Source organism: Mustela nigripes, chromosome 8 (genome assembly GCF_022355385.1).
Source record: "Mustela nigripes isolate SB6536 chromosome 8, MUSNIG.SB6536, whole genome shotgun sequence".
Taxonomy (NCBI): domain Eukaryota; kingdom Metazoa; phylum Chordata; class Mammalia; order Carnivora; family Mustelidae; genus Mustela; species Mustela nigripes.
The window spans coordinates 13,194,637-13,217,031 of NC_081564.1; the positions used below are offsets into that span (position 1 = coordinate 13,194,637).

A 22,395-nucleotide genomic window follows, 5' to 3' on the forward strand; every position below is an offset into this window, starting at 1 on the left:
CTAGCTGAAGCAGTCTCAGCTTGCTACTTCTCCGCCATCTTGACTCGAATCCCCACCTTCGTATTCTTAACAGCTTAAAAACTGGACTCAATCTAAGTGCTCACCAAAAGCAGATTGGTCAAATATTTTGTGGTATACTTAGCCAATTAAAAAAAAAAAGCATGTTGCTTTTGAAAAGTGACAATTGCATATCTGACATGAAAATATATTCCTCATGTGATGTTCTTCAAAAACAGCTTTGCTGGGGCACCTGCCTGGCTCAGTTGGTACAGCATGAAACTTTTTTTTTTTTTTAAGTTTATTTATTTGACACAGAGAGAGAGAGAGGGAGCAGGCAGGAGCAGCAGGCAAAGGGAGAGGGAGAAGCAAACTCCCCGCCGAGCAGGGAGCCCAATGCGGGGCTCGATCCCAGGACCCTGGGATCATGACCTGAGCCGAAGGCAGACGCTTCACCAACTGAGCCACGCAGGTGTCCACCTGTCAAGCATGAGACTCTTAATCTCAGAGTGGTGAGGTCAAGCCCCCCATTGGAGACTACTTAAAACAAAAACACAACAGCTTGCTACAAGAGCAGCATGACCTCATGCTGGGGGAGATATGTAGACACATACAAACGTGCATAAGTAATAAAAGGAAATCTGGATTTATTTTCCCTGAAATAATAGTGATGGTTTCCCCCAGTAGTGGGATTAAAGGGTTCATTTTGCTTTGATTCATCTATATTTTCCAAATTTTCTCTAATATGCAATGCATCATTTATTAGTCACGTAAATGGATATTTTAGGCACACAATATGGTCCCATATGGGACAGCCCAGGGATCTCGATAACATCACTCTTGATGACTCATCGTTGGTGGTGTAGCTTGTCCTGCAAACACACGTTCTCACTTAATCCTTTCTACAACCTGAGAACAGACAGACGCTCCCACTTTACAGAAGAACGCATGGAGGATCTGAGGGGCTGGGTAACTTGCTGATGCCTACTGAACTTGAAAGGCAGACCCAGGATTTGGGTTCAGTTTGTCTGGCAGAAAGTGTGTGGATTCAGGTTTGTTCATCTGCTTACTGATGCCCCAGGCAACCTCCCTTTGTGTGATCAATGGCCGCTCCCAGCACTCAATCACAGATTAAAAAAAAAAAAAAAAAATTACAGTGATCCAATGAAAAACAGCTCTCAGAAATTACAGCCAAAAATGCTCCTCAACGGCCTCTATGACAGATGAGTTACCTTCAAAATGATGCTAAGTGACAGAGGCCAGTCACAAAGGCCACCCAGTCACATGATTCCATTTATAGGAGACACTCAGATAGGCAAATCCGAAGTAGACCAGGGCTTGCCTGAGGCTGGGGAAGAACGGAGAGTCAGGCTCATAGGTACTGAGCTGCTTCTGGGAGGGATAAAAGGGTTCCAAGTTAGATTGTGGTGATGGGTGCACAACCCTGTGGCTATACTAAAAACTATGGAGTACATGTTAAATGGCTGAAATGTACAGAATGTAAATGACATCTCAATAAAGCCATTAAAAAAATGAATTATGGGGTGCCTGGGTGGCTCAGTGGGTTAAGCCTCTGCCTTCGGCTCATCATGATCCCAGGGTCCTGGGATCGAGCCCCGCATCGGGCTCTCTGCTCGGCGGAGAGCCTGCTTCCTCCTCTCTCTCTGCCTGCCTCTCTGCCTATTTGTGATCTCTCTCTCTCTCTCTCTCTGTCAAATAAATAAATGAAAAATCTTTTAAAAAAATTAATTATGTTCCTAAGCATAGAACCACAGCAGCTGACATTCATTGAGCATTCACGGAGTCCAGCCCTACTCCTGCTAAGCTCTGGCTCACATAACCCTCTCTATCAATCCTATTGGGTAAGGATGGCTTTTAGCCCCATTATAGAGATGGGAACACGGAGACTTGTCCAAGATCACACAGGTAAGAAGAGGTGTATAAACCAGAAATCGCCATAGGCCGGGTTCCTCTCATGAAGCCTCCAGCTGCTTTCACGCAAAGTGTGAGCACACTCACACACATGCACACAACCCTTCCTGCAGTGCCTAATTGAAAACAGAGGGGTGAGGAAAACAACCTGTCTTCGGTACCCAGATTCCTGGGGCCAAGAGCTCGGGCTCAACTTAGATGACAGTGACAGTGGGAAGAACGTCTGGGGCCTCACGAAGTGACTTTCAAGGCACCCTCGGGTCTGGGGTCCCCCAGAGGGTCAGTCTTGTGGGCACCTGCTCCGCGTGTGCGTGGCCCCCTTGGGGGTTCCCAGGATGGAAGATTTTCTTGTTTCTCTGTTCCTCTCAGCCCTTTCTCCAGGTCCCCAGGAGATCACAGTTGCCGTGGAGACAGGAGAGCCACTTGGGTGCACAGGCACGGTGACCTCATTATCTGTGGCTTTGGATTTCAACCTGAGGGTTGGTTTCACACCCGACAGTGGCTGGTGGGAGTTTAACTGGCCCAATCTCTGTGTGTGTTTGTGGGGGGTGACATGCTACTTTGTATCAAAAGCTTAAATCAGAAAGTATCTACCTATATAGTAAGTCATTAGCCGCAGGCGGCTGCTAAGCCTTTGCAAGGGAGCAGGATCAGGGACTAAAATACACAGCAGCTTCCAAAGACTTAGTACAAAAAAGGATGTAAACTGTCTCAAAAATTTTTGTACCAGTCATACACTGAAATACCTTAGGCATAGGAGGATAAGTAAAAACATTGAAGTTAACCTCATCTGTTTCTTTTTTTAAACATGGCTACTAGAAAATGTAGAATTACCTTACAGACACAGCTTCCAAAAAATTTAGCATTATCCCACCTTGCACTGCATTTGTACTGGACAGCGCTGGTATCTGGGCTTCCAACCAGCAACCTGGTCCCAAGGAACAAAAGCCGAGGACCTCAGACAAGTGTACAGAGATAAACAAGCAGAGTCATCATCACAGACTCTAAAATAGTTAACACCTAGGGAAACGGTGAGCCACAAGGAAACCGGCTGAAATAAATCCTGGAGCATCCGGAACACAGAATACTACACAGCCTTCAGAAACACGGTTAAAATACTTAGAGGGATTGGGCCTCTGCCTTTTGCTCAGGTCATGATCTCAGGGTCATGGGATCGAGCCCTGCATCGGGCTCTCTGCTCAGCAGATCCTGCTTCCTCCTCTCTCTCTGCCTGCCTCTCTGCCTACTTGTGATCTCTCTGTGTCAAATACGTAAATAAAGTCTTATAAAAAAATAAAATAAAATACTTAGAGGGGTGCCTGGGTGGCTGCACTGGTTAAGCGTCCAAGTCTTCAGCTCAGGTCATGATCTCAGGGTCGAAAGTTCAATCCCCGTGTTGGGTTCCACACTGGGCATGGAGATTACTTAAAAATATATGTATAATGGGGTGCCGGGGTGGCTCAGTGGGTTAAGCCTCTGCCTTCGGCTCAGGTCATGATCTCAGGGTCCTGGGATCGAGCCCCGCATCGGGCTCTCTGCTCAGCAGGGGAGCCTGCTTCCCCTCTCTCTCTCTGCCTGCCTCTCTGCCTACTTGTGATCTCTGTCAAATAAATAAATAAAACCTTTAAAAAATAGATATATGTATAAAATAAAATACTTAAGGGCACCTGGGTGGCTCAGTCTTTAAGCATCTGCCTTTGGTTCAGGTCATGATCCCCAGGTTGTGGGACTGAGCCCTGCGCCAGACTCCGTGCTCCACGGGAAACCTGCTTCTCTCTCTCCCACTCCCCCTGCTTGTGTTCCCTCTCTCGCTTTTTCTCTGTCAAATAAATAATATCTTTGAAAAAAATAAGATATTCATAACTTAGAACAACGTTCATGGGATATCACTACAGGGAAAAACCAACAGGCCACAACATCTCAGGAAAACGAATGTTCACCATCACATCTGTGTACGCGCAGGAGTTCATAGGAAAAGACACACAACAAAATAGTGCGCCATTTCCAGGTGGCAGAATCACAGGACATTCCTCTCTTCCTCTTGTCTCGAATTTTTGCTTATCCGTCCTTTCACTTTCCTGTGATTAACACGGTCCGCTTGTCTGTCCAGCGGGACAAGATCCAGTCCTAAACAGAACAAAACCCCACACGCGCACCAGCACGGACAGGCCTTGAACACATGAGGCTCCGGAGAGAAGCCAGGCCCAGGTCACATGTCGCATGACTCCATTTATATCGAATGTCCGGCAAATCAAGCCACACAAAGTAGGTTAAGGGGTTGCCGGGGTTCAGGGTATGGAGGAATGGGGAGGAATGTAATGGGTCTGGGGTCTCTGCCTGGGCCTGGTCCCACCTGTCAGGCGTGGGGGGCTGGCTTCCAGCCCTGCTGTGCTAAGCATGGGGCCACCAGGCAGGAGGGGGGTCACACAGACCAAGAGGTCGGAGACAAGCCTCAAAGAGGAGGAGGCAGGAGATGGGGGGGTTCGAGAAAGGGGCATGAAATCCCCCAGGAGGCCCAGCCTCCTCCATCTGACTTGAGAAGAAATGGAGCATCAGCCTTCAACACCTCCATTATATGGGGTCACCGAGACTACTTGAGCCTTTATTCCCACGGGCCCAAGTCTGGGGACAAAGGGCACATAAAGTCTCACCCGCGCCTTTGCTGAATCCATGCTGGCTCGCAGGGGTGTGGGAGACCTGACTGACCCGCCACGGTCCACCGGGGTCGCTCAGCCCTCTGACAGATGCCCCGTCACTCATTAAGAGACATTTACTGAGCACCTCTTGGCACCTGCTAGCGGCCAAGGGCGCCGACACGAATACCATCTATTGGAAATGGGCATCACCTTGCTGGGATCCAGGATAATAAATGTGGTGTCCGCTTGCCAAGGAGCACGGGGGTCAGAGAGGGAGTTCCAGTGCACAGGGAGGGGTGGGAGGCAAGGTCCTGTGGGATCCTGAAGGCAAGGGCGAGGCCGGGAGGGCGAGGCTGGCAGAGGTGGGGTGGGAGGAGCTCAGGACACCGGGGTTCTTCAGCACAGGCAGAGAGTGGGCGGGGGACGGGGAGCAAGGTGGGGAGGTATCCGCGGTCACACGCACCGAGTTGAGGCATTCAAAATTCACCCCCAGCTCGCAGAAGTTGCTAAGGCAGGGGACAAGATTCCATGTGCCTGGTGACAGAACGGAGGGTGGATGCAAAGGACAGGACACAGGGGACCCAGTGGGGGAGGAGGGGGTTTCTGTGCTCAAAATGCAGTTGCAAGGAGCTAGGGTGGCTGAAGGTCTGCTCCTGTGCTAGCAGGAGCCACCCAGCCTGGCTCCCCCAGGAGCCAGCCCCCCTCCCTCAGTCTCCCCCAGCAGTGCCACCCGGCACACAGGCCCCAGGATACTGAGCAGGGAAGGTCTCAGTGGCTTCTGGGGTGCCCATAGCTCTCCTGCTCACCATGTCCTGACTGACCGGCCAGGACTCAAGCCAAGCATGGGGCTGATGTCCCAGAACACAGAGGCGAGCAGGGTCAGACAGAAAGGTGGGCTGACGGCATGGGGCCAAGAGCTGCTGGCTGGGTCCCCAGCTCCACCTCCTACTAACCCGTCTCCCTGAGAACGCCTCCTCCTCCCCCGTAACACGGAGAGAATAACAGCGACACCCCGCGTGGCTGTTCACACCCCAAAGAACAAGACATGTCACACACACGCGATGCACAATGGTGGGAAGGTAGGAGCACCCACACGTCCATCAGCTGGTGAGCAGATGAACAAAACAGGGTGCACGCTGCTCATCGGGGCAGGTCACACAGACACCTGCTGGCCCACAGCTGAGCTGGGAGACACAACGGAAGAAGCCAGATGTGCAAGGCCACCGCGGTGCGCTGCCATGTACCCAAAGCTTCTGAAATACGTGAACCCACAGGGACAAAAAATAGGTTTGCGGATGCCAGAAATGGGGGTGGGGGTGTGGATTTCAGGAGCAGCTAATGGGCCTGAAGTTTCGTTCTGGGGTGATGATGTCCTAGAACTGGATGGTGGCGACGGCTGCACTTAATGCCCTAGAACTGCAGGCTGGAAAACGCTGAAGATGGTCAATGAGAGGTTATGTCAATTTCACCCCTGTTAAATAAAATGTCACATTCATGTTGCAGGGGACCTGGCAGGGGGAGCGGAGGCACCAAAGTGGCCACGAGAGCAATCATGAGGACCCTAATGACTCTGTTGTACCCACCGGGCACCCCAGCTGGCTTCCAGCTTGGCTGGGCTTGGGAGGGAGAAGGCACTTTGCCTGCTGCCTGGGGCTCCAGCGAAGCAGTGACTCATCCTGGGCCTCCGGAGGGAGGAGGAGGGAGAGCAGAGGGACAGCCTCCGCAGCCTGGAAAGGACCTGCCCCCACACACCCGCCCGCTGCCCTGAAGATGCGTCCGGTGCCCAACGCCCCGCTTCTCTCCTTCCCCCTCGCCACGCGCCCAGCCTGTGCACATCACAGAGCACGCCTCGCTGCCGGGATTTTTAAAAGAACCAAGGCCCTCAGCCTTGGAAAGGAAACAACCAAACCCAACTCTAGTGTCCAAAGCAGAAGCAGCAACAAGAAGGTCAACGGATGCCTTCTCTCCAGCACCTTCGAACCCTTTACACGCAAACGTCAACCTTTCTGTGAGCGCGAGAGCCACAGGATCTGGGTGGGAGCTGCCCCCGGGCCCCGACCAGCATGGGGAGGGTCTTCATTTTAAGCTCAGATACCGAGGGTCTCAGGAGGATCTCGGCAGGTTTTTTCCACCCAGAAGGAATCCTCCAACTCCCAGGATGGGAGGAGAAGCAGAGACAGAATGAAGTGGCTTGACTTTAGCAAAGATCCTCTCATGAGCGATGAGACGACTTGGAACACTGTCAGAGTGGGTGGGCAGGACTCTCGAAATCACAGGCTGTGCTGTGCTCATCGACGCTCACCTTCCCACAGCTCTGCTCTGTTCTTTGCCATTTGCCTTATAGCAGCAGGACTCACTGCCACGTGCTAGCATTTCCTCGGAGGGGGGAACTAAGCCGAATGCTTGGCACACATCATTTTATTTCGCCCTCACCCCAGGGCCTGCCTCGGAGGGTGGTTATCACACCCCCTTCACAGACAAACCCGAGCCTCGGAGAGATTAAGTCATTGGCTGAGATGAGCGGCAGAGCTGGGGTTTGAACCCAGGTCTGCAGCACTAGAATGTTTTCACACAGCCTCACGCTTGGGCTATGCACCCCAAGGGAGGATGGGGGGGGGGGACAATGAACACATAGCATTCATGTCACTAAAGAGACAAAGAAGTCTCCATTTTAATAAAAAGACTAGGGGCGCCTGGGTGGCTCAGTGGGTTAAAGCCTCTGCCTTCAGCTCAGGTCATGATCTCAGGGTCCTGGGATCGAGCCCCACATCAGGCTCTCTGCTTAGCAGGGAACCTGCTTCCCCCCCCCCACACCGTCTGCTTGTGATCTCTCTCTCTCTGTGTCAAATAAATAAACAAAATCTTTTTTTAAAATTTTTAAAAATAAAAAGACTAAAGATGGGGAAGGGACGAGGGACGCCGGTTCATCAGTAGAGATGGGAAGAGTGGGCATCTTTTGGACCATCTAAGGAACTGGTTTTCACATCCTTCCAGAGCAATCTTCAGCTCCAGATTTAGACTGGGGGCACATCAAGTAGAGAGAGGCTTAAGTAAGGTATGAAGGCTTACTAGGTAAAGAAGTCCAGTTCCTCCTATGTGGAATGAACACATTCCCCATTGCCCTACAGACCCCTGAAACCCTGGATAAAAGGAGAAAAACCTCCCTAGGGCCACCAACCCTGCAAGGGAGGGGGACCCAACAAGGTCAGAAGCCAGAAAGGAAAGCACACCCAGCAGGGCAAGAGTGCCAGACGCTGCTGAGGTGACCCTGGGCCATCAGCTGTGGCCTTGGTTCCCTGTAAGGGAGAAGTGAGACTTCTATCCAAAGCTGAGACAGAAGGGTACCAGGGTGGTACCTCCATCAGTGGAGCCTCTGACTCTTGATCTCAGCTCAGGTCTTCATCTCAGGGTTGTGAGTTCAAGCCCCACATCGGGCTCCATGTTGGGTGCGGAGCCTACTTAAAGAATAAATAAAAATAAAAAGCTGAAGCCTAAAAGACCGCTTCCCGATGTGAGATAGGCTAGAGAAAATATTGCCTACTGCCTCAGAGAATCGGCGAGGAGAAGACCCTGCCAAGGAGGTGGCTGGGCCCAGAAGAAAGGGGGAAGTCTCCGGGAGGAATCAAAATGCCATGTCTGTGCCATGCCCAGGGGAAAACGCCAAACCTCTGTGGCACAGGAAAGCCAGATTGAGGACCTACTATAAAAAATGTTTCTAGACCAGTGACAGCTCTCGGGAACTTAACACAATAAATGCAAAGCACTGTGTGAGGTGCTTCTAGAACCCAGGGACTCTCATGGGAGAGGTACTTTAGGTAAGCTCTCCCCCACTTGGTTTGGCCTCGGCATAGATCTGGAGCTGAAGACCGTTCCAGGAGGATGTGAAAACCAGGGGAGAAAGTCCAATCAAACATGAGCTCAGAATCCAAAACCAAACCACACCAGCAAATGAACCCCTGGAAGGAAGGACCAGCAGACACAACTAACAAAAGGAATGGAACCCTTTTTGTTTTAAATGTTTTTTTTAAAGATTTTATTTATTTATTTGACAGACAGAGATCACAAGTAGGCAGAGAAGGGGTGCCTGGGTGGCTCAATGGGTTAAAGCCTCTGCCTTCAGCTCAGGTCATGATCCCAGGGTCCTGGGATTGAGCCCCGCATCAGGCTCTTTGCTTAGCAGGGAGCCTGCTTCTTCCTCTCTCTCTCTCTGCGTGCCTCTCTGTCTACTTGTGATCTTTGTCTGTCAAATAAATAAACAAAATTAAAAAAAAAAAAGATTAAAAAAAAAAAAACAAGTAGGCAGAGAGAGAGGAGGAAGCAGGCTCCCCGCTAAGCAGAGAGCCTGATGCGGGGCTTGATCCCAGGACTCTGGGATCATGACCTGAGCCGACATGACATGACAGAGGCTTTAACCCACTGAGCCACCCAGGCACCCCATTTTTGTTTGTTTGTTTTGTTTTAAATATGTTAACAGCACCATGATCTAGTGGGCTTTGTTCTGGAGTGTTTCCATATTTGCAAACCAAAGGATACATGACACTAACAAGAGAAAAGATAAAGGGCACATGAGCCTATCAAAAGATGCAGAATTAACATCTGACAAAATATAATACCCATTCATGACTAAAACGCTCCACAAAGTGGATTTAGAGGGAATATGCCCAATCACAATGCAGTCCGTATATGAAGAACCCACCGCTAACATCCTACTCAACAGTGGAAAACCAAGAACTCTTCCTCTACCATCAGGAGAAACAGAAGGTCGTCCTCTCTCACCACTTTTATTCAGCATAGTTCTGGAAGTCCTAGCTGCAGCCATCTGACAAGAAATGCAAGGCATCTGAACTGGTAAGGAAGAAGTAAAGCTGCCACTTTTTGTAGACGACATGATACTCTACACAGAAAACCCTAAACAGTCCACCACAATGCTATTAGAATAAATGAAGTCAGGGACGCCTGGGAGGCTCCGTCATCTAAGTGTCTGCCTTCAGCTCAGGTCATGATCCCAGGGTCCTGGGATTGAGTCTGGCACTGGGTTCCCTGCTCAGGGGCGAGTCTGCTCCCCTCTGCTCCTCCCCCTGCTTGTGCTCTCACAGTCTCTCTCATAAATAAATAAAACCTTAAAAAAAAAAAAAGTCAAGTCCCAGAGACAGAAGGTACAGCATGGAGGATAGAGACAGTCATACCGTAATGACACTGGGTGGTAACAAGTGGTGACCACACTTATCCTGCTGAGCACAGAGCAGGGGCTGGCAAATCACTCTGTTGCATATCTGAAACTAACATTATTCATCATGTATACTTTAATTTTTTAAAATAAAACAATTAGGGTGCCTGGCTGGCTCTGTCAGTAGAGCATCTGACTCTTGATCTTGGGGTCATGAATTTGAGCTCCATGTTAGGGGTGGAATTTATGAAAAATTTTTTTAATTTTAGGGGCACCTGGGAGGCTCAGTCATTGGGCGTCTGCCTTTAGCTCGAGCCATGATCCCAGGGTCCTGGGATTGAACCCCACATCAGGCTCTCTGCTCAGTGGGAAGGTTGCTTCTCCCTCTCCCATTCCCCCTGCTTGTGTTCCCTCTCACCCGTGTCTGTCAGATAAATAAATAAAATCTTAACTTTTTTTTATTTTAAAAATGAATGGCACCCCAAGAGGGTGAAATGGAAAAAACTATATAATAAATGTTAAATTACTACAAATAATGAAAGAACACTACTCTATGACAGAAGCAGCAACTCTAAAAACCATTTGTAACTTACGAAATGTTTTTTATATGTATTTCATAAGCCCTCCGGGGGCATCTGGGTGGTGCAATCAGTTAAGCGTCCAACTCTTCATTCCAGATCATGTCTTGATCTCAGGGTCGTGAGATCGAGCCCCACACATCAGGCTCCACACTCAGCGCAGAGTCAACTTAAGACTCTCTCTCTCCCTCTGCCCCTCCCCACAGCTCGCTTGCTTGTTCTCTAAAATAGATAAATCTTTTAAAAAAATAAAGTAAGTGGCACCTGGGTGGCTCAGTTGGTTAAGTGTCTGCCTTTGGCTCAGGTCATGATCCCAGGGTGCTAGGATCAAGCCCTGCATCAGGCTCCCTGCTCGGCAGGAAGTCTTCTTCTCCCTCTCCCTCTACCCCTCTCCCCTGCTCATGTTCTCTAATAAATAAAATCTTTTTAAAAATCCTCAAAAAATAAAAATAAAAATGAAACAAAATAAGTCATCAAAATTTATAAACTTAGGGGCAGCAAAACTGTAACAGCTAAAGAGAGCATTCATGAATTGGAAGACAGACCTAAGGGGCACCTGGATGACTCAGTCATTAAGCATCTGCCTTCGGCTCAGGTCATTATCCTGGGGTCCTGGGATCAAGCCTCTGCCAGGAGCCAGCTTCTCCCTCTCCCACTCCCCCTGCTTCTGTTCCCTCTCTCACTGTCTCTCTCTCTCTGTCAAATAAATAAATAAAATCTTTAAAAGAAAAAAAAAGAGACGGACCTAAGGAAATGACTCCAAAGACAGCAAAAAGCAATAAAACAATAGAAAATATGAAAGAGAGGTAAACAGGCATTCAGGACAGAATGCCATGACCCCATCTATTTCTAATAGGAATTACTGAAGAAGAAAATAAAGATAAGCAGTGGGGGGAATACATTCATAATATAAGACACAAGCCTTCTTTAGAAGGAAATACCATAAACCATGCCCAGGGAGGATAAATAAAACAAATCCACACCTAGACACAGTGCAGTAAAAAAAAAAAAAAAAAAAAAAAAAAAAAATCCCAGACATCTAAAACAGGTACAGAATCAGACTTCTACCAAAAAACATCAATTAGACAAGAGAGCTGACTTTCTCAACAGCAACAAGAGACCAAAACCAAAGTGCTGGGAGAAGATATGCAGAATTTTTTACCCAGATCAATGATCGACTGTGTATGCTGGCAAAATCTAGACATTTTCAGACAAAGTTGATAACTCGCTGAGAGTCACTGAAAAAATCAGTGGAAAGGTGTATCATGTAAGAAAATGAAATCTATAAGGAAAAACTTACAAGAATTAAAAGGGTCTGCATAAAACAATAAAAAAAGAACCAATGCATAGGTTTTAAAAACGTAGAAAAAATACTGGAGAGTGACAAAAATTAAAGCATGTTAAGGTCCCTGACCATCATCAGCACAGGGAAAGATAAAACTGGACCTCAGGCATGTCCAAGATGGCGGCCATGTTAAAAACATGGAAGGAATTCGTGAAGTTAGAGAATGTCCTTAAGAGGGAGAAAGGCAGCCAGCTTCTGTACAGTTCCTCATCAAAACTATGAGTACTTGCCAACAACTACTGAACACCTACAATGTGTCAAGAGCTTTACTAAGATGCTCACTTAATCCTCACAGTAATGAGGTGACACATCCCCAATCAGCAGATGAGAAAACAGAGGTGTGGAGGCCAAGGTGGTTGCTCTGAGACTAAAAGGTGGTCCACAGTTTAAGCCTTTACTGTCTACTGATAAAGGCCATGGTGGGGTGGGAGGGGGGACAGGGCAGTGTATATCCATGTGGGACCCTGGCTGCCATCTTGAGGGATGCAGGTAAGGACAAGAGAGCCCCTGGGAACAGCGGGTGGGTGAGGCATGCTGGGAGCTCCCTTGGGGCTGGCCACTGGGATCCCAGCATGAGGCTGAGGTTAGAAAGGACGTGCACCGGGAAAGCCATCCACCCTAGCAACCTTCTTGCTCCATCGCGGTCCAGGACTCAGCCATGTCCATCGTGAAGTCTCCTGCTGGCCACCCGCCCGCCCTCCGGAGGCACCAGATCCCCGAGACCTGAAGGAGCCTTCTCACCTCCCAGGACACAGAAGACCCACTTCTGACAGCCTGCCCATCCACAAAGGTCACACCGCTGAGACAACAAAGGGCCTTTTTGTCCTCGTGCTTAACGGTGGCTGCCGCCACCAACGGAAATCACCCACTCGACCTTCTGGCTTTATGAATTAATAATAAAGTTGGAACAGGAGACGGCTCGCAGGCCAGGGTACCTCTTCCCCCCCCCTCCAACCCCAATCACCTTGCCTGGTGTCCCCAGCACAGGCACCAGGGGGCCCTGCCTTATCTCCCCAAAGCTGTGAGCCAGAAATGCCTTATTCCCTTGGCTTTGAGACAGCAGATACTGAAGCGCTTTGCGAGAGTAAAGGCATCTTATCAACACTCGAGGTATTCTGTCTGTGCGACTGGGCCGTATGGCATGTCTGAGCATTGATTACATTCTGGGCTGCATTCCGGGGACCATTAACTCACACACACAAAAAAATATCCTGCCAGTATGGGGCTGGGGGCGGGGTGAGAAAGAGACGCATAAGGGATCTGATTACTACTAATCCGCACAGCGAGGAAGTCTTGGAGTGCACTGCCAATTACTTTCATGCAGAGAAAACACAAATTCTCCCTCTGAAACAGACCTGAGCCACCCAGGAAGACCTCAGGAAAAAAGAGGGGGCTACACATTCCCGCTCTTCCTCCCAGAGCCCCTAACTCCCCTCACACTGCCCCCCCCCCCCCAGCCTGCCTCCCTGGGGACAGCTCACAGTTCTAGAACTTTCCATAACCTGATACCAAGCCTATCTGCCTCGAGGTCTAATTCTCCCCCTTCCACCGTAGTAAGCAAGTGTATTAATGAGGTCACGGGGTGACAGTGTTGCCCCTCCCAGATATACAGAACCTTTGTCTCGGTCTACATCGTATGGGGTCTGGGTCACCTGGGGAAGATGGAGTTAAATTTGGGTTCCGCATTCTGCATCCAAGTGACCGGGAGCAGTCCCTTCAAAGGTCCGGGCCTCAGTTTCCTCATCTTTAAACTGCCATATACTATAATGGTGAGAAGAGCCAGCCCAGCCACAATGCAAAATATCAGCATGGGCCAGAGCAGGGTGATTTGGGGTGTCCAGCAATGAAGTTCACTTGCCACCCGGCCCTTTTATTTTATTTTATTTTATTTTATTTTTTTAAAGATTTTATTTATTTATCAGAGAGAGAGGGGGAGAGATCAAGCACAGGCAGACAGAATGGCAGGCAGAGGCAGAGGGAGAAGCAGGCTCCCTGCTGAGCAAGGAGCCCGATGTGGGACTCGATCCCAGGACGCTGGGATCATGACCCGAGCTGAAGGCAGCTGCTTAACCAACTGAGCCACCCAGGCGTCCCGCCACCCGGCCCTTTTAAAAGCTTCCCAAAAGGGACACCAGGGTGGCTCAGTCCATTGAGTGTCTGCCTTCAGCGCAGGTCATGAACTCGGGGTCCTGGAATCAAGCATCCCACATCCCACTCCCTGCTCAGAGGGAGCCTGCCTCTCCCTCTCCTGCTCCCCCTGTGTGTGTTCTCTGTCAAATAAATTGTTAAATAAAGTCTTAAAATAACATAAATTTAAAAAACAGAAGCTCTCCCAATCCGCCTGCAAGTTTCCATACTGTGAGCTCCCAGGGGAGGCTGGGTCCACCGGGCCTCCCTCCTCTGATCTTCGCCACTGTGCCCACACCACTGGACCGTTTCTGCCCAGTCTGCACGGAGATCTCAGCCTCGGGGGGACCGACCCTCCCCAGACCTCACAGATACCCTATTCCTCCCTGCTCAGGAAACAGTTTTTCGTTTTTGCTAAAGAAATTGTTTTTCATTACTCTCTTACTAAGATATGGTTTACATGCAATGAAATTCCTCTTCATCGTTTTTGAGAACCCGATGGGCCCTGGGGATCTGCTCCCACCTCACCCCCAGCCCCAGAGCCACAGACACAGTCGTGCACCCTGTTTCCTGGGGCCTAGAGATTGCTGGTTGATAACAGCCATAGTCCACCCACGGGAAACAGGAAGGGAGCCAGGAGGGTCTGTACTGGCCCGTTTGGCTTAACATGCCTCAGTGGGGGACAGGAGGAGCTCAATAGTAAGGGCCAGGATGCCTGCACCCCCGGAGCGCCTGGAGGGCAGGGAAGGTGTCTCTCCCCCCCACCCCCACCCCATGCATCCAGAGGGAATATGGCACATGGCGAACAGGCGGAGACTGTGGTCTGCGGCCCCTTGAGATCTTTGCAACCAGCAAGGAGTAATCAGCAGCAGCAGCCCAGTGGAAAATGGGGTGCCACCCCCTCCAGCCGGCACGGGCCACCCAGGCCTCTGGTCCCCCGCCCCAGTGAGGGGGTCTGGGGATCACACCAGAAACGGAGTCCCAGTTCCAATTCTCCAGAGCGTGTGGCCTCAGGCGCGCGGCCTGCTCTCCGCAGCATCCGCGCCCTCCTCGGGAAAACGGGAAGCCACGGTGTTCCTGGGGGCGCTGCTTCGGCAGCTGCGGGTAAGCTGCCGCGCTCAGCTCTGTGTTTGGCAGATGACAGGCGCCTGGTAAACACACTCGCTGTCAACATGAAGAGGTCTCAACTCCAGATCTGGGACATTGTTTTTCCTTCTTCCTTCTGGCAGCTTCTTGGCATCTACATAGATATGCCTGTGGGGCTGTTTTGGAGCCTGGAGGAAAAAATAGACCCTCCACCTTTCCCAGAATCCTCCACTTATTATTTCCTTTCCAGCCCCAGGAGCAGGCATGGGTAGGGGTGGGGTGGGGCAGGAAAGGCCACCGCCAGGCCAGCTCAAGGTGGTGAAGGCGACCAGGCTTCCGTGAGCGACCCTCCCCCTACAAGGGCCCGGTCTTCCTGCCGGGGGGGGCCACTTCACACCTTGGGACCCACGCCGGGCTCCACTGCCTTCCTGCTGCGGGAGGAGCGTCAGAAAGGCCAGCGCCCGTGTTTAACGTGCATTTCAATGTTCTAGGTAGGCCGCTTTCTTGGCTCAGCAAAGATGTCTGGGAAGGCTTTTAGGTTTGAAATCAATCAGTGAGACTCTCCCAGGCAAGAGGAGGGGGGTGTGCAGCTCTGTGGATGCCCTGCGTGGGCTGCCTTGAGCTCAGGCCTATTTTTGGTGGGGCTGGCTCAGCGCTGAGGCCCACAGGATGGTGCCAGGAGGGCTGGTGCGGCCGCGGCCACGGCCACGGCCACGGCGGGCTGCTGGGGTGGCATGAGGTGTTCCTCCTGGACCCACGCTCCTAGCCAATACTCTTGAGTTCTAAAGACCCGGGGGTCCCCGCCTCGTCGGCATGAACCCGTGTTGTAAGTACCACACCTGCATACTGAGGTGAACCAGCCACCTTCTCCCTGCTCTCCGGAAGCTCCAAGTTCCGAGGGGCAAGTGACAGAGCTGACAGCTCTACTGCCATGCACTGTGCGCTGTAACCACGCAGGGGCTGCGCGAGTCTCCAGGATGCGTGAACCCTCGAAGTTTGGATGGAGAGCAGGCAGGGTGGCTTCCGGAAGGGAGCAATGGCTGAGCGAGCCCCAAATGAGGAAGAGAATGGACTTCGTCAAGAGACAGGGTTAAGAGAACACATTTGCAATCTGAACCTGGCTGGTGGTTGCACAAGTGCCCCCTTACGTAAACCCCAGATTATGCACAGTCAAGTGAAGTATTCTCCAGGTAGAGGGAATGGCTTGCACAAAGGCCCCGAAGTGAGAAAAACTGATGTGCAGGCTGTTCCCCTGCCCTCCTGCCTTCCTAGAAATCCGAGGCAACTCGGCACAGCGAAAGCACAGTGTTGGCAGGAAATGGGCTTGGGGATCCTCGGATCCCCTACTCCCCCCACTCAATGACCTGGGCAGCTGCAAGCAGGCTGCTTTGCCTCTCCAGGCCTCAGTTTCCTTCTCTGTAAAATGGCCACATTGCCACCTTCCACAGAGGGTTATTATGAAGATTCCACTGAGTGCATCCCAAGCGCTCCGCACAGAGCCTGGTGCCCAAGGAATGATGCACAGCGTCCGCGTCCTGTGCTCGTCCTGCTCATCGGCTCCAGAAGGAGTCCTCAGGGAGGGACCAAGCGGACTCTTCAATTTAGGGACCATCTGGGTTCCTCGAGGAGGCAGGGGGAGCCCCGCAACCTTGCAGGCACAGCCTGTTCCTTGGCTGCCTGGGTCTCAGGCAGAATGCTTCCCAAGGATTCTTGCAGGAGCAGGGTTCTGGGAGCGGACCTTCCAGGCCAAGACGACTACTTCACACACATACATACATCACCTTACTGAAGCCATATAACCACCCCAGGAACCAGAGGGGGACCCCGGCTCTCAGAAGGGCAAGGACTTGTTTAAGGTCATGCAGCTGGGCAGAAGTGGGACCAAGCTTTAACTCTTGGCTTTGGTTCACAGTGATACAGACATACAAATGGGTTTAAAAGCATGGCCAGTACCACTAACACTTGCTCCAAGCCATGTACCTAGCAAGATCCTTTAAGTCAGCCCCCACCCCCCACCAGCTAAGCCTTGGACTATGGCAGCAGCAGCATCTCATACAATTCTCATTTATTGTCCTGAAAATCTTCCCACCACAGGGCCTGGTCCTCCCTAAAGAAATGTTTCTTTCCCTGGGCACCTGGGTGGCTCAGTTGGTTGAGCGACTGCCTTCGGCTCAGGTCATGATCCCGGACTTCCAGGATTGAGTCCCGCATCGGGCTCCCAGCTCCTTGGGGAGTCTGCTTCTCCCTCTGACCTTCTCCTCTCTCATGCTCTCTCTCACTCATTCTCCCTCAAATAAATAAATAAAATCTTTAAAAAAAAAAAAAAAAAAAGAAAGAAAGAAAGAATGTTTCTCTGTCCTTCCCCAGACTCTCACACCACTCTGCATCTCCCCTCAGGAACATCAGCTTCTCTGGGTCACCTCTAAATCCCCAAGTCCTCGGTCCATAAATACTTGCTGAATGGGTTCAAATGCCCAGACTCTGCCAGCTCCTTTCAGAGGACAAAGGGGAACTTTCCCCCTAAAGTTCAAGGAACTGGAGGTATTCATTCTCCCCTCTAGTCTGATCCCACACCCCCTTCCCTGGTGCGCCCCCGCCCCATCTCCTTTCCCCATTTGGGGTATGAAATTGGAGTCCAGGGCAACTAGAAGGGAAGCCTCCTCAGCCACTTGTAGGAAGGCTACAGGGGGAAGACTAAGCATCTGTCTTCCCCCACGGGAGATCGGACCCAGGAAACAGACATGAGTCCCAGTATGCTCTGTGGTCCTATCGCTTGTAAAACTCACCACCAGATGGGAGTCCCCCCAACTGCCTGCATGTGGGGGTACCACCCTGCCAGCAGAAAACCCAGCTGCAGAGGTCCCGGACTTCCACCAGTGCAGATCCGAGGTAGAAAGAGCTCAACTAACAGAACCAGGGGAATCCCAGGAAAGAAAGAGGGGAATCCTACCTCCTCTGTCATGTGAGCCTTAAGGTTGAACTGGACTTAAGACTTCCTTTTTTTTTTAAGGTTTTATTTATTTGAAAGAGTGAATGAGAGAGAACATGCACAGGAAAGAGAAAGCGGGGGTGGGGGGGAGAACAAGCACTCACAAGAGGCAGGGGAGCAGCAGGGAGAGGGAGAAGCTGACTCCCCACCGAGCAGGGAGCCAGATGTGGGGACCGATCCCAGGACCCTGGGACCATGACCTGAGCCAAAGGCAGATGATTAACCAACTGAGCCACCCAGGTGCCCCTGAACTTGAAACTTTTATATTCACACACATTTCAAAATGAAACGATAAAAAAATTTACAGCGAAGAGCTCACTCCCTCTCTGTCCCCTCCACCCAATCTGCAAGTATGCACCCTTCTTACTTTCCTGCGGAAGCTTCTAAGATCCTTGATGCAAACAAACCAATTACAAATATATGCTCTTATCATTTTTTTTTTAAGCGTTCCAAGTTGAATACACTACAGTTTTTTTTCCTCTCCAGTCACAGACGGTTCTGGGATTGTACATGGGAAAACATAACATGTGTATGTGATGTATGAGTGTGTATACACACACACACACACACACACACACACACCAGGTAGAGGTGCTTTCTTTAATTTTCTCGCAGTTCTGCAGCGGTCACCTTTCAGCCTTGGCACAAGTGGCTGGGTCAATCCCTACCCGCACCCAGATGGTATTAGGGACCTGATTGGCTGCCCTAAACTCAAAGCAGGTGCCAGGAGCCAGCCAGCCCCTTCCTTGAAATACTATCTGCAGCTCCTATCTCCTGAGCATCTAGCAGGTACTAGCAGAACTTCCATTCTAGAGAGAAGAAAACCCAAAGATGAAGTGACTAGCCCAAGGTCACACAGCCAGGAGGTGGCGTTGGCAGGATTCACATCCCTCTGTCCGGTTTGCCCACTCACCTGGCCTCCCTGGGTCTACGGTCCACACTCCCCTTCACAGCCGGTGGCTGAGCCCAGCACCCCGAGGTCGGAGCCCAGGGTCAAGTTCCCAGTCCCAGTGGACTGGAGAGGACAAACGCTTCCACCGTCACTTCCCTGCGGTCAGGTCGGCCCGCGGTGCGGCCTCTCCCTGCTTGCAGCCTCGGGCCGGATGCAGGTCCCAGGAGTGCGGGCCAGCTCGAGAAAGGTCGCCGGGCTCCGGTCAAGTGCTCCGCGGGCGCTGCCAGCTACCCGGGGAGGTGGACCCGCCTGCACCCACTTCACAGACGGGAGGACGAAGAGAGGCGCGGGGGCACGGGCTCTCCCTCCCGAGGTCACCGGCCGGGGAACGCCGGAGCCCGGCTGCCGCCCAGGTCCCGCCGACTTCAAAACTTTCCGGCCCCTGCGCTTCGCGAACCCGAACGACTTCCAGGTGCGGAGCGCGCACACCAGCTGCGCCGCACCGGCTCTCGCCCTCCGAGCCCCGGACGCCTTCCCCGCCCTGCCCTGCCCTGCCCTGGGGGGAGCCCGGCCCTGCTCCCTCCTGGGTCCGCAGTTCCCAGGCCCGGGGGTTCCGTGCCAACTCCGCGGGCGCCGAGGCTGAGCGGCCGCCGCACTTACTCAGCATCGCCGCGGAGCTCCTCGCCGCAGCCTGCAAAGTGGCCGGCGGGGACCCATTTGCAGGAGGGGGAAACTGAGGCGCGGAGAGGGTCAGCTACTGGCCCAAGGTCACACAGCGCGGCGGCGCGGAGCCGGGCGAGCGGCCATGGGCTGGGAGCCCCGAGCCAGTCGCCCGTCGGTTCCCGCCCGTGTCCCCGCGGGATACTCACAGCCGGTCTTGCCCACGAGCTCCCGCACCTCCTCGGAGGCGGAGTGGGCAGCGCCCATGGTGCCCGCGGCGGGGGCCCCGGGGCGCGCGTGCCTCGCAGGCCCCGGGCTGGCGTCGACTGCGCAGCGGCCGGTCCGGCCTCGGGTCCACCGCGGGTCGGGACGCCGGGGACAGGTCTGAGCCGCGGGTTCCGCGTGGGGCGCGAGTGCGGCCTCTTATAGCGGCGGAGGGCGGCGCGCCGCGGTCCTAGCGCGCGCCGGTTTCGCTCACTGCGGGGATGGGGGAGCACCCGCCCCGGGCCAGAGACGGCGGGGAGGGGTGGAAGGGAGGGCGCGACCTAGATACCCACCGCCAAGGTCCCCCCCCCCCCCCCGTTCCCCGTGCAGCGGCCGTGCTCTTCGCGCCTCCCCGCCTCCGCACCCCTGCGGGCTTTGGAAAGAGGCGGGTGCGAACAGAGTTGGGGTGTAGGTGGGCGGGATAGGACCCCGGGGAGGTTCCATAATCACCCCCACCCCGGTTCCATCACACATCCTCCCGGATCTCAGGAGGGAAACTCACCTGGGACAGTAAAGAAATACAGCCAGCATTAATTAACTCTCTGCTGAACAGCAATAAAGGTAATATAATAACAGTAATCCACCTTAAACGCGCACGAGGTGCTTCGCTTGGCTCATTCCAGGAAAGCCCCTCGGCCCCTCCCCAGCGCCCTGATGGAGTGGACACACCACGTGCCCCAGCGGCCCGCCCAGGAGCTTGGGGTGGGGGAGTTTTCAAACTGGAGGCGCAGGCAGCTTCCTGGCCCAACCCCCCACCCCCATTCTGGCTCTGGCAGGGCCCTGGAGGCTGCATTTCAAGCTGCCCAGAGAATGTAATGCTGGTGGTTCCCCTAGCCTCCTGGGAGAAGTTTGGCCTTAAGTTGGCTTGAGGAATTGAATTCTGTGGTCAGGCTGGAAGACCCCAGCCCGTCCTGCCACCTGTTTGACCATGATTCCTTCTCCTTAAAATGGGGACGATAATAGTAATGAGATGTCCATCGGAAGGGTCTGCCATGGGACAGGGCACAAAGTGGCTGCTGTGGAATCCTGTCCAAGCAAGGAACTGACTCTCAGAAAGGTCACACAGCCAGGGCAGAAATTCAAAGTCAACATTTTCTGGTTCTCAAGGCCAGACCCTTGCTCTCCGCGGTGCCTCACGGTGCGGCCATCCATGTTTGGACAGTAGTCAGTTTTATGTCCTGGGTGCCAGGCTCTGTGACAGTGCTGGAGTGTGGAGGCGGGCATGAGTCCTTTGGTGCTCACAAAGACCTGGGTGGGCCCACCTACATCAGTTTCACAGGGCACTGGGGAGGGGATGCTGAGAACCAATTACCACTACCTACAGCCTGCGAACCTCCCCTGGCGGGGGGGGGGGGGGGGTGGTCCTGAACCCAGCCAGAGCTGCAGAATGAGCCCCCTGCCTGGGGGAAAGTTCAGCTGCCCATGACACACGGTTGGCATTGAAAGAGCTGGAGAAGCACCTGGACCGGCATTGCAGAAGCACCCCTGGGCAGGCTGAGGTGGCCAAGCTCGGGAAGTGGGGGCTGTGGGGCATCAGCTGGTCTGAGTTAACTGAACCCAGGGCTTGCATTTCAAGGCAGAAGGAACTGAGACACCCAGACTGGCCTCAGGGTCTCGAAAGGACTTCTGACCCCCTGCAAATGACCCACGACTGCTGAACACAATTTTATTCTGATGTAAAATACCATTTCCTGGAATTTTATTATATTAAATTATCCAAGGATTCAATGATGGGGCTTGCTGCCCAAGAGATTGAAAATAGCGTTTTCAGGCCCGCACCGTCTCCCCCTTGGCCGAGCTGCTCCCGAAGTTACAGACAGTGTAGGTGGGTGGGGAGGAAAGCCCTGGGACCCTGCTCTGGGGCAGTGGGGGATGGGGGGGTACATAAGGCTGTGCTCTGCCCTTCAGTGATCACAAAGAGGACCCCAGTGTGGGGAGGGTGAAGGGAGCCTGTCTTCACTCTGTGACCTGTCTACACTGGCACCTTCATCTCGGACCCCACTGACCACTGTCGGCTCCTAGAGTCCTGGCACCTGCCCCCTTGGCCTGGAACTCCCTCCCCCTCTCTATTCCTATGGTTGGGGCCTCCTCTGCAGACCTCAGTGTAAATATCACCTCCCCTGAGGGGCCTCTGAAGGCCTCCCTCCACCCTCCTGGGTCTGCTGCTGAACCAGCCACCTTCAACAGTGAGCAGGGAGGGGGAAGAGGGGAGGGCTGGGGTATGATGACCACGGGGAACTGGTTCCTGATGGCAAGTCTTGGAGTAAGAATCAGGAGCTCCGTGTGGCAGCGGGAAGGTGGGGAGGCCGAGGCACCGTCCGGGGGTTTGTTGATTCACTCATTCGTTGCCCATTTATTGAGGCTATGCTGTGTTCAGGCACCTGGCTGGGCCCCGGGGCCACAACCAGGAATAATCAGGAGCCACACTTCAGCTCCTAAGGAACTCCTGGAGGAATGGAGTCAGACAGACACACAGGAGGTGACAAGGCAGAGAGGTCAAACAAGGGCTGACTTGGGCCCAGAAAGATCTGGAATGTTCAAGCCAGAACGGTCCATGAAAAGACTCTGTTATCCCTTAAACAGAGCTTCTGGGAGTCCGTGATCTCCCCCCAACCACAGACCCAAACGGACAGGCCAGAAGTATGTACCAGGCAGACAGCTGTATCCGTGAGATGTGGGGGGCCCTGGATTCTTGACCCCCTGCTCTGGCCATGATGCACAT

The 22,395-nt window shown here is 52.7% G+C and overlaps 1 protein-coding gene across 1 annotated transcript in view; it reads right to left on the minus strand.

Moving 5' to 3' along the window:
* Window positions 1-20,825, minus strand: part of TESC (tescalcin) — a 54,775-nt gene extending 33,950 nt beyond the window's left edge. The window contains 3 exon segments of the mRNA XM_059409899.1: window positions 19,619-19,765; window positions 19,768-19,954; window positions 20,811-20,825. Of these exon segments, the coding sequence (XP_059265882.1) occupies window positions 19,619-19,765; window positions 19,768-19,954; window positions 20,811-20,825 (349 nt within the window).
* Between the last annotated feature and the right edge of the window lie 1,570 nt (window positions 20,826-22,395).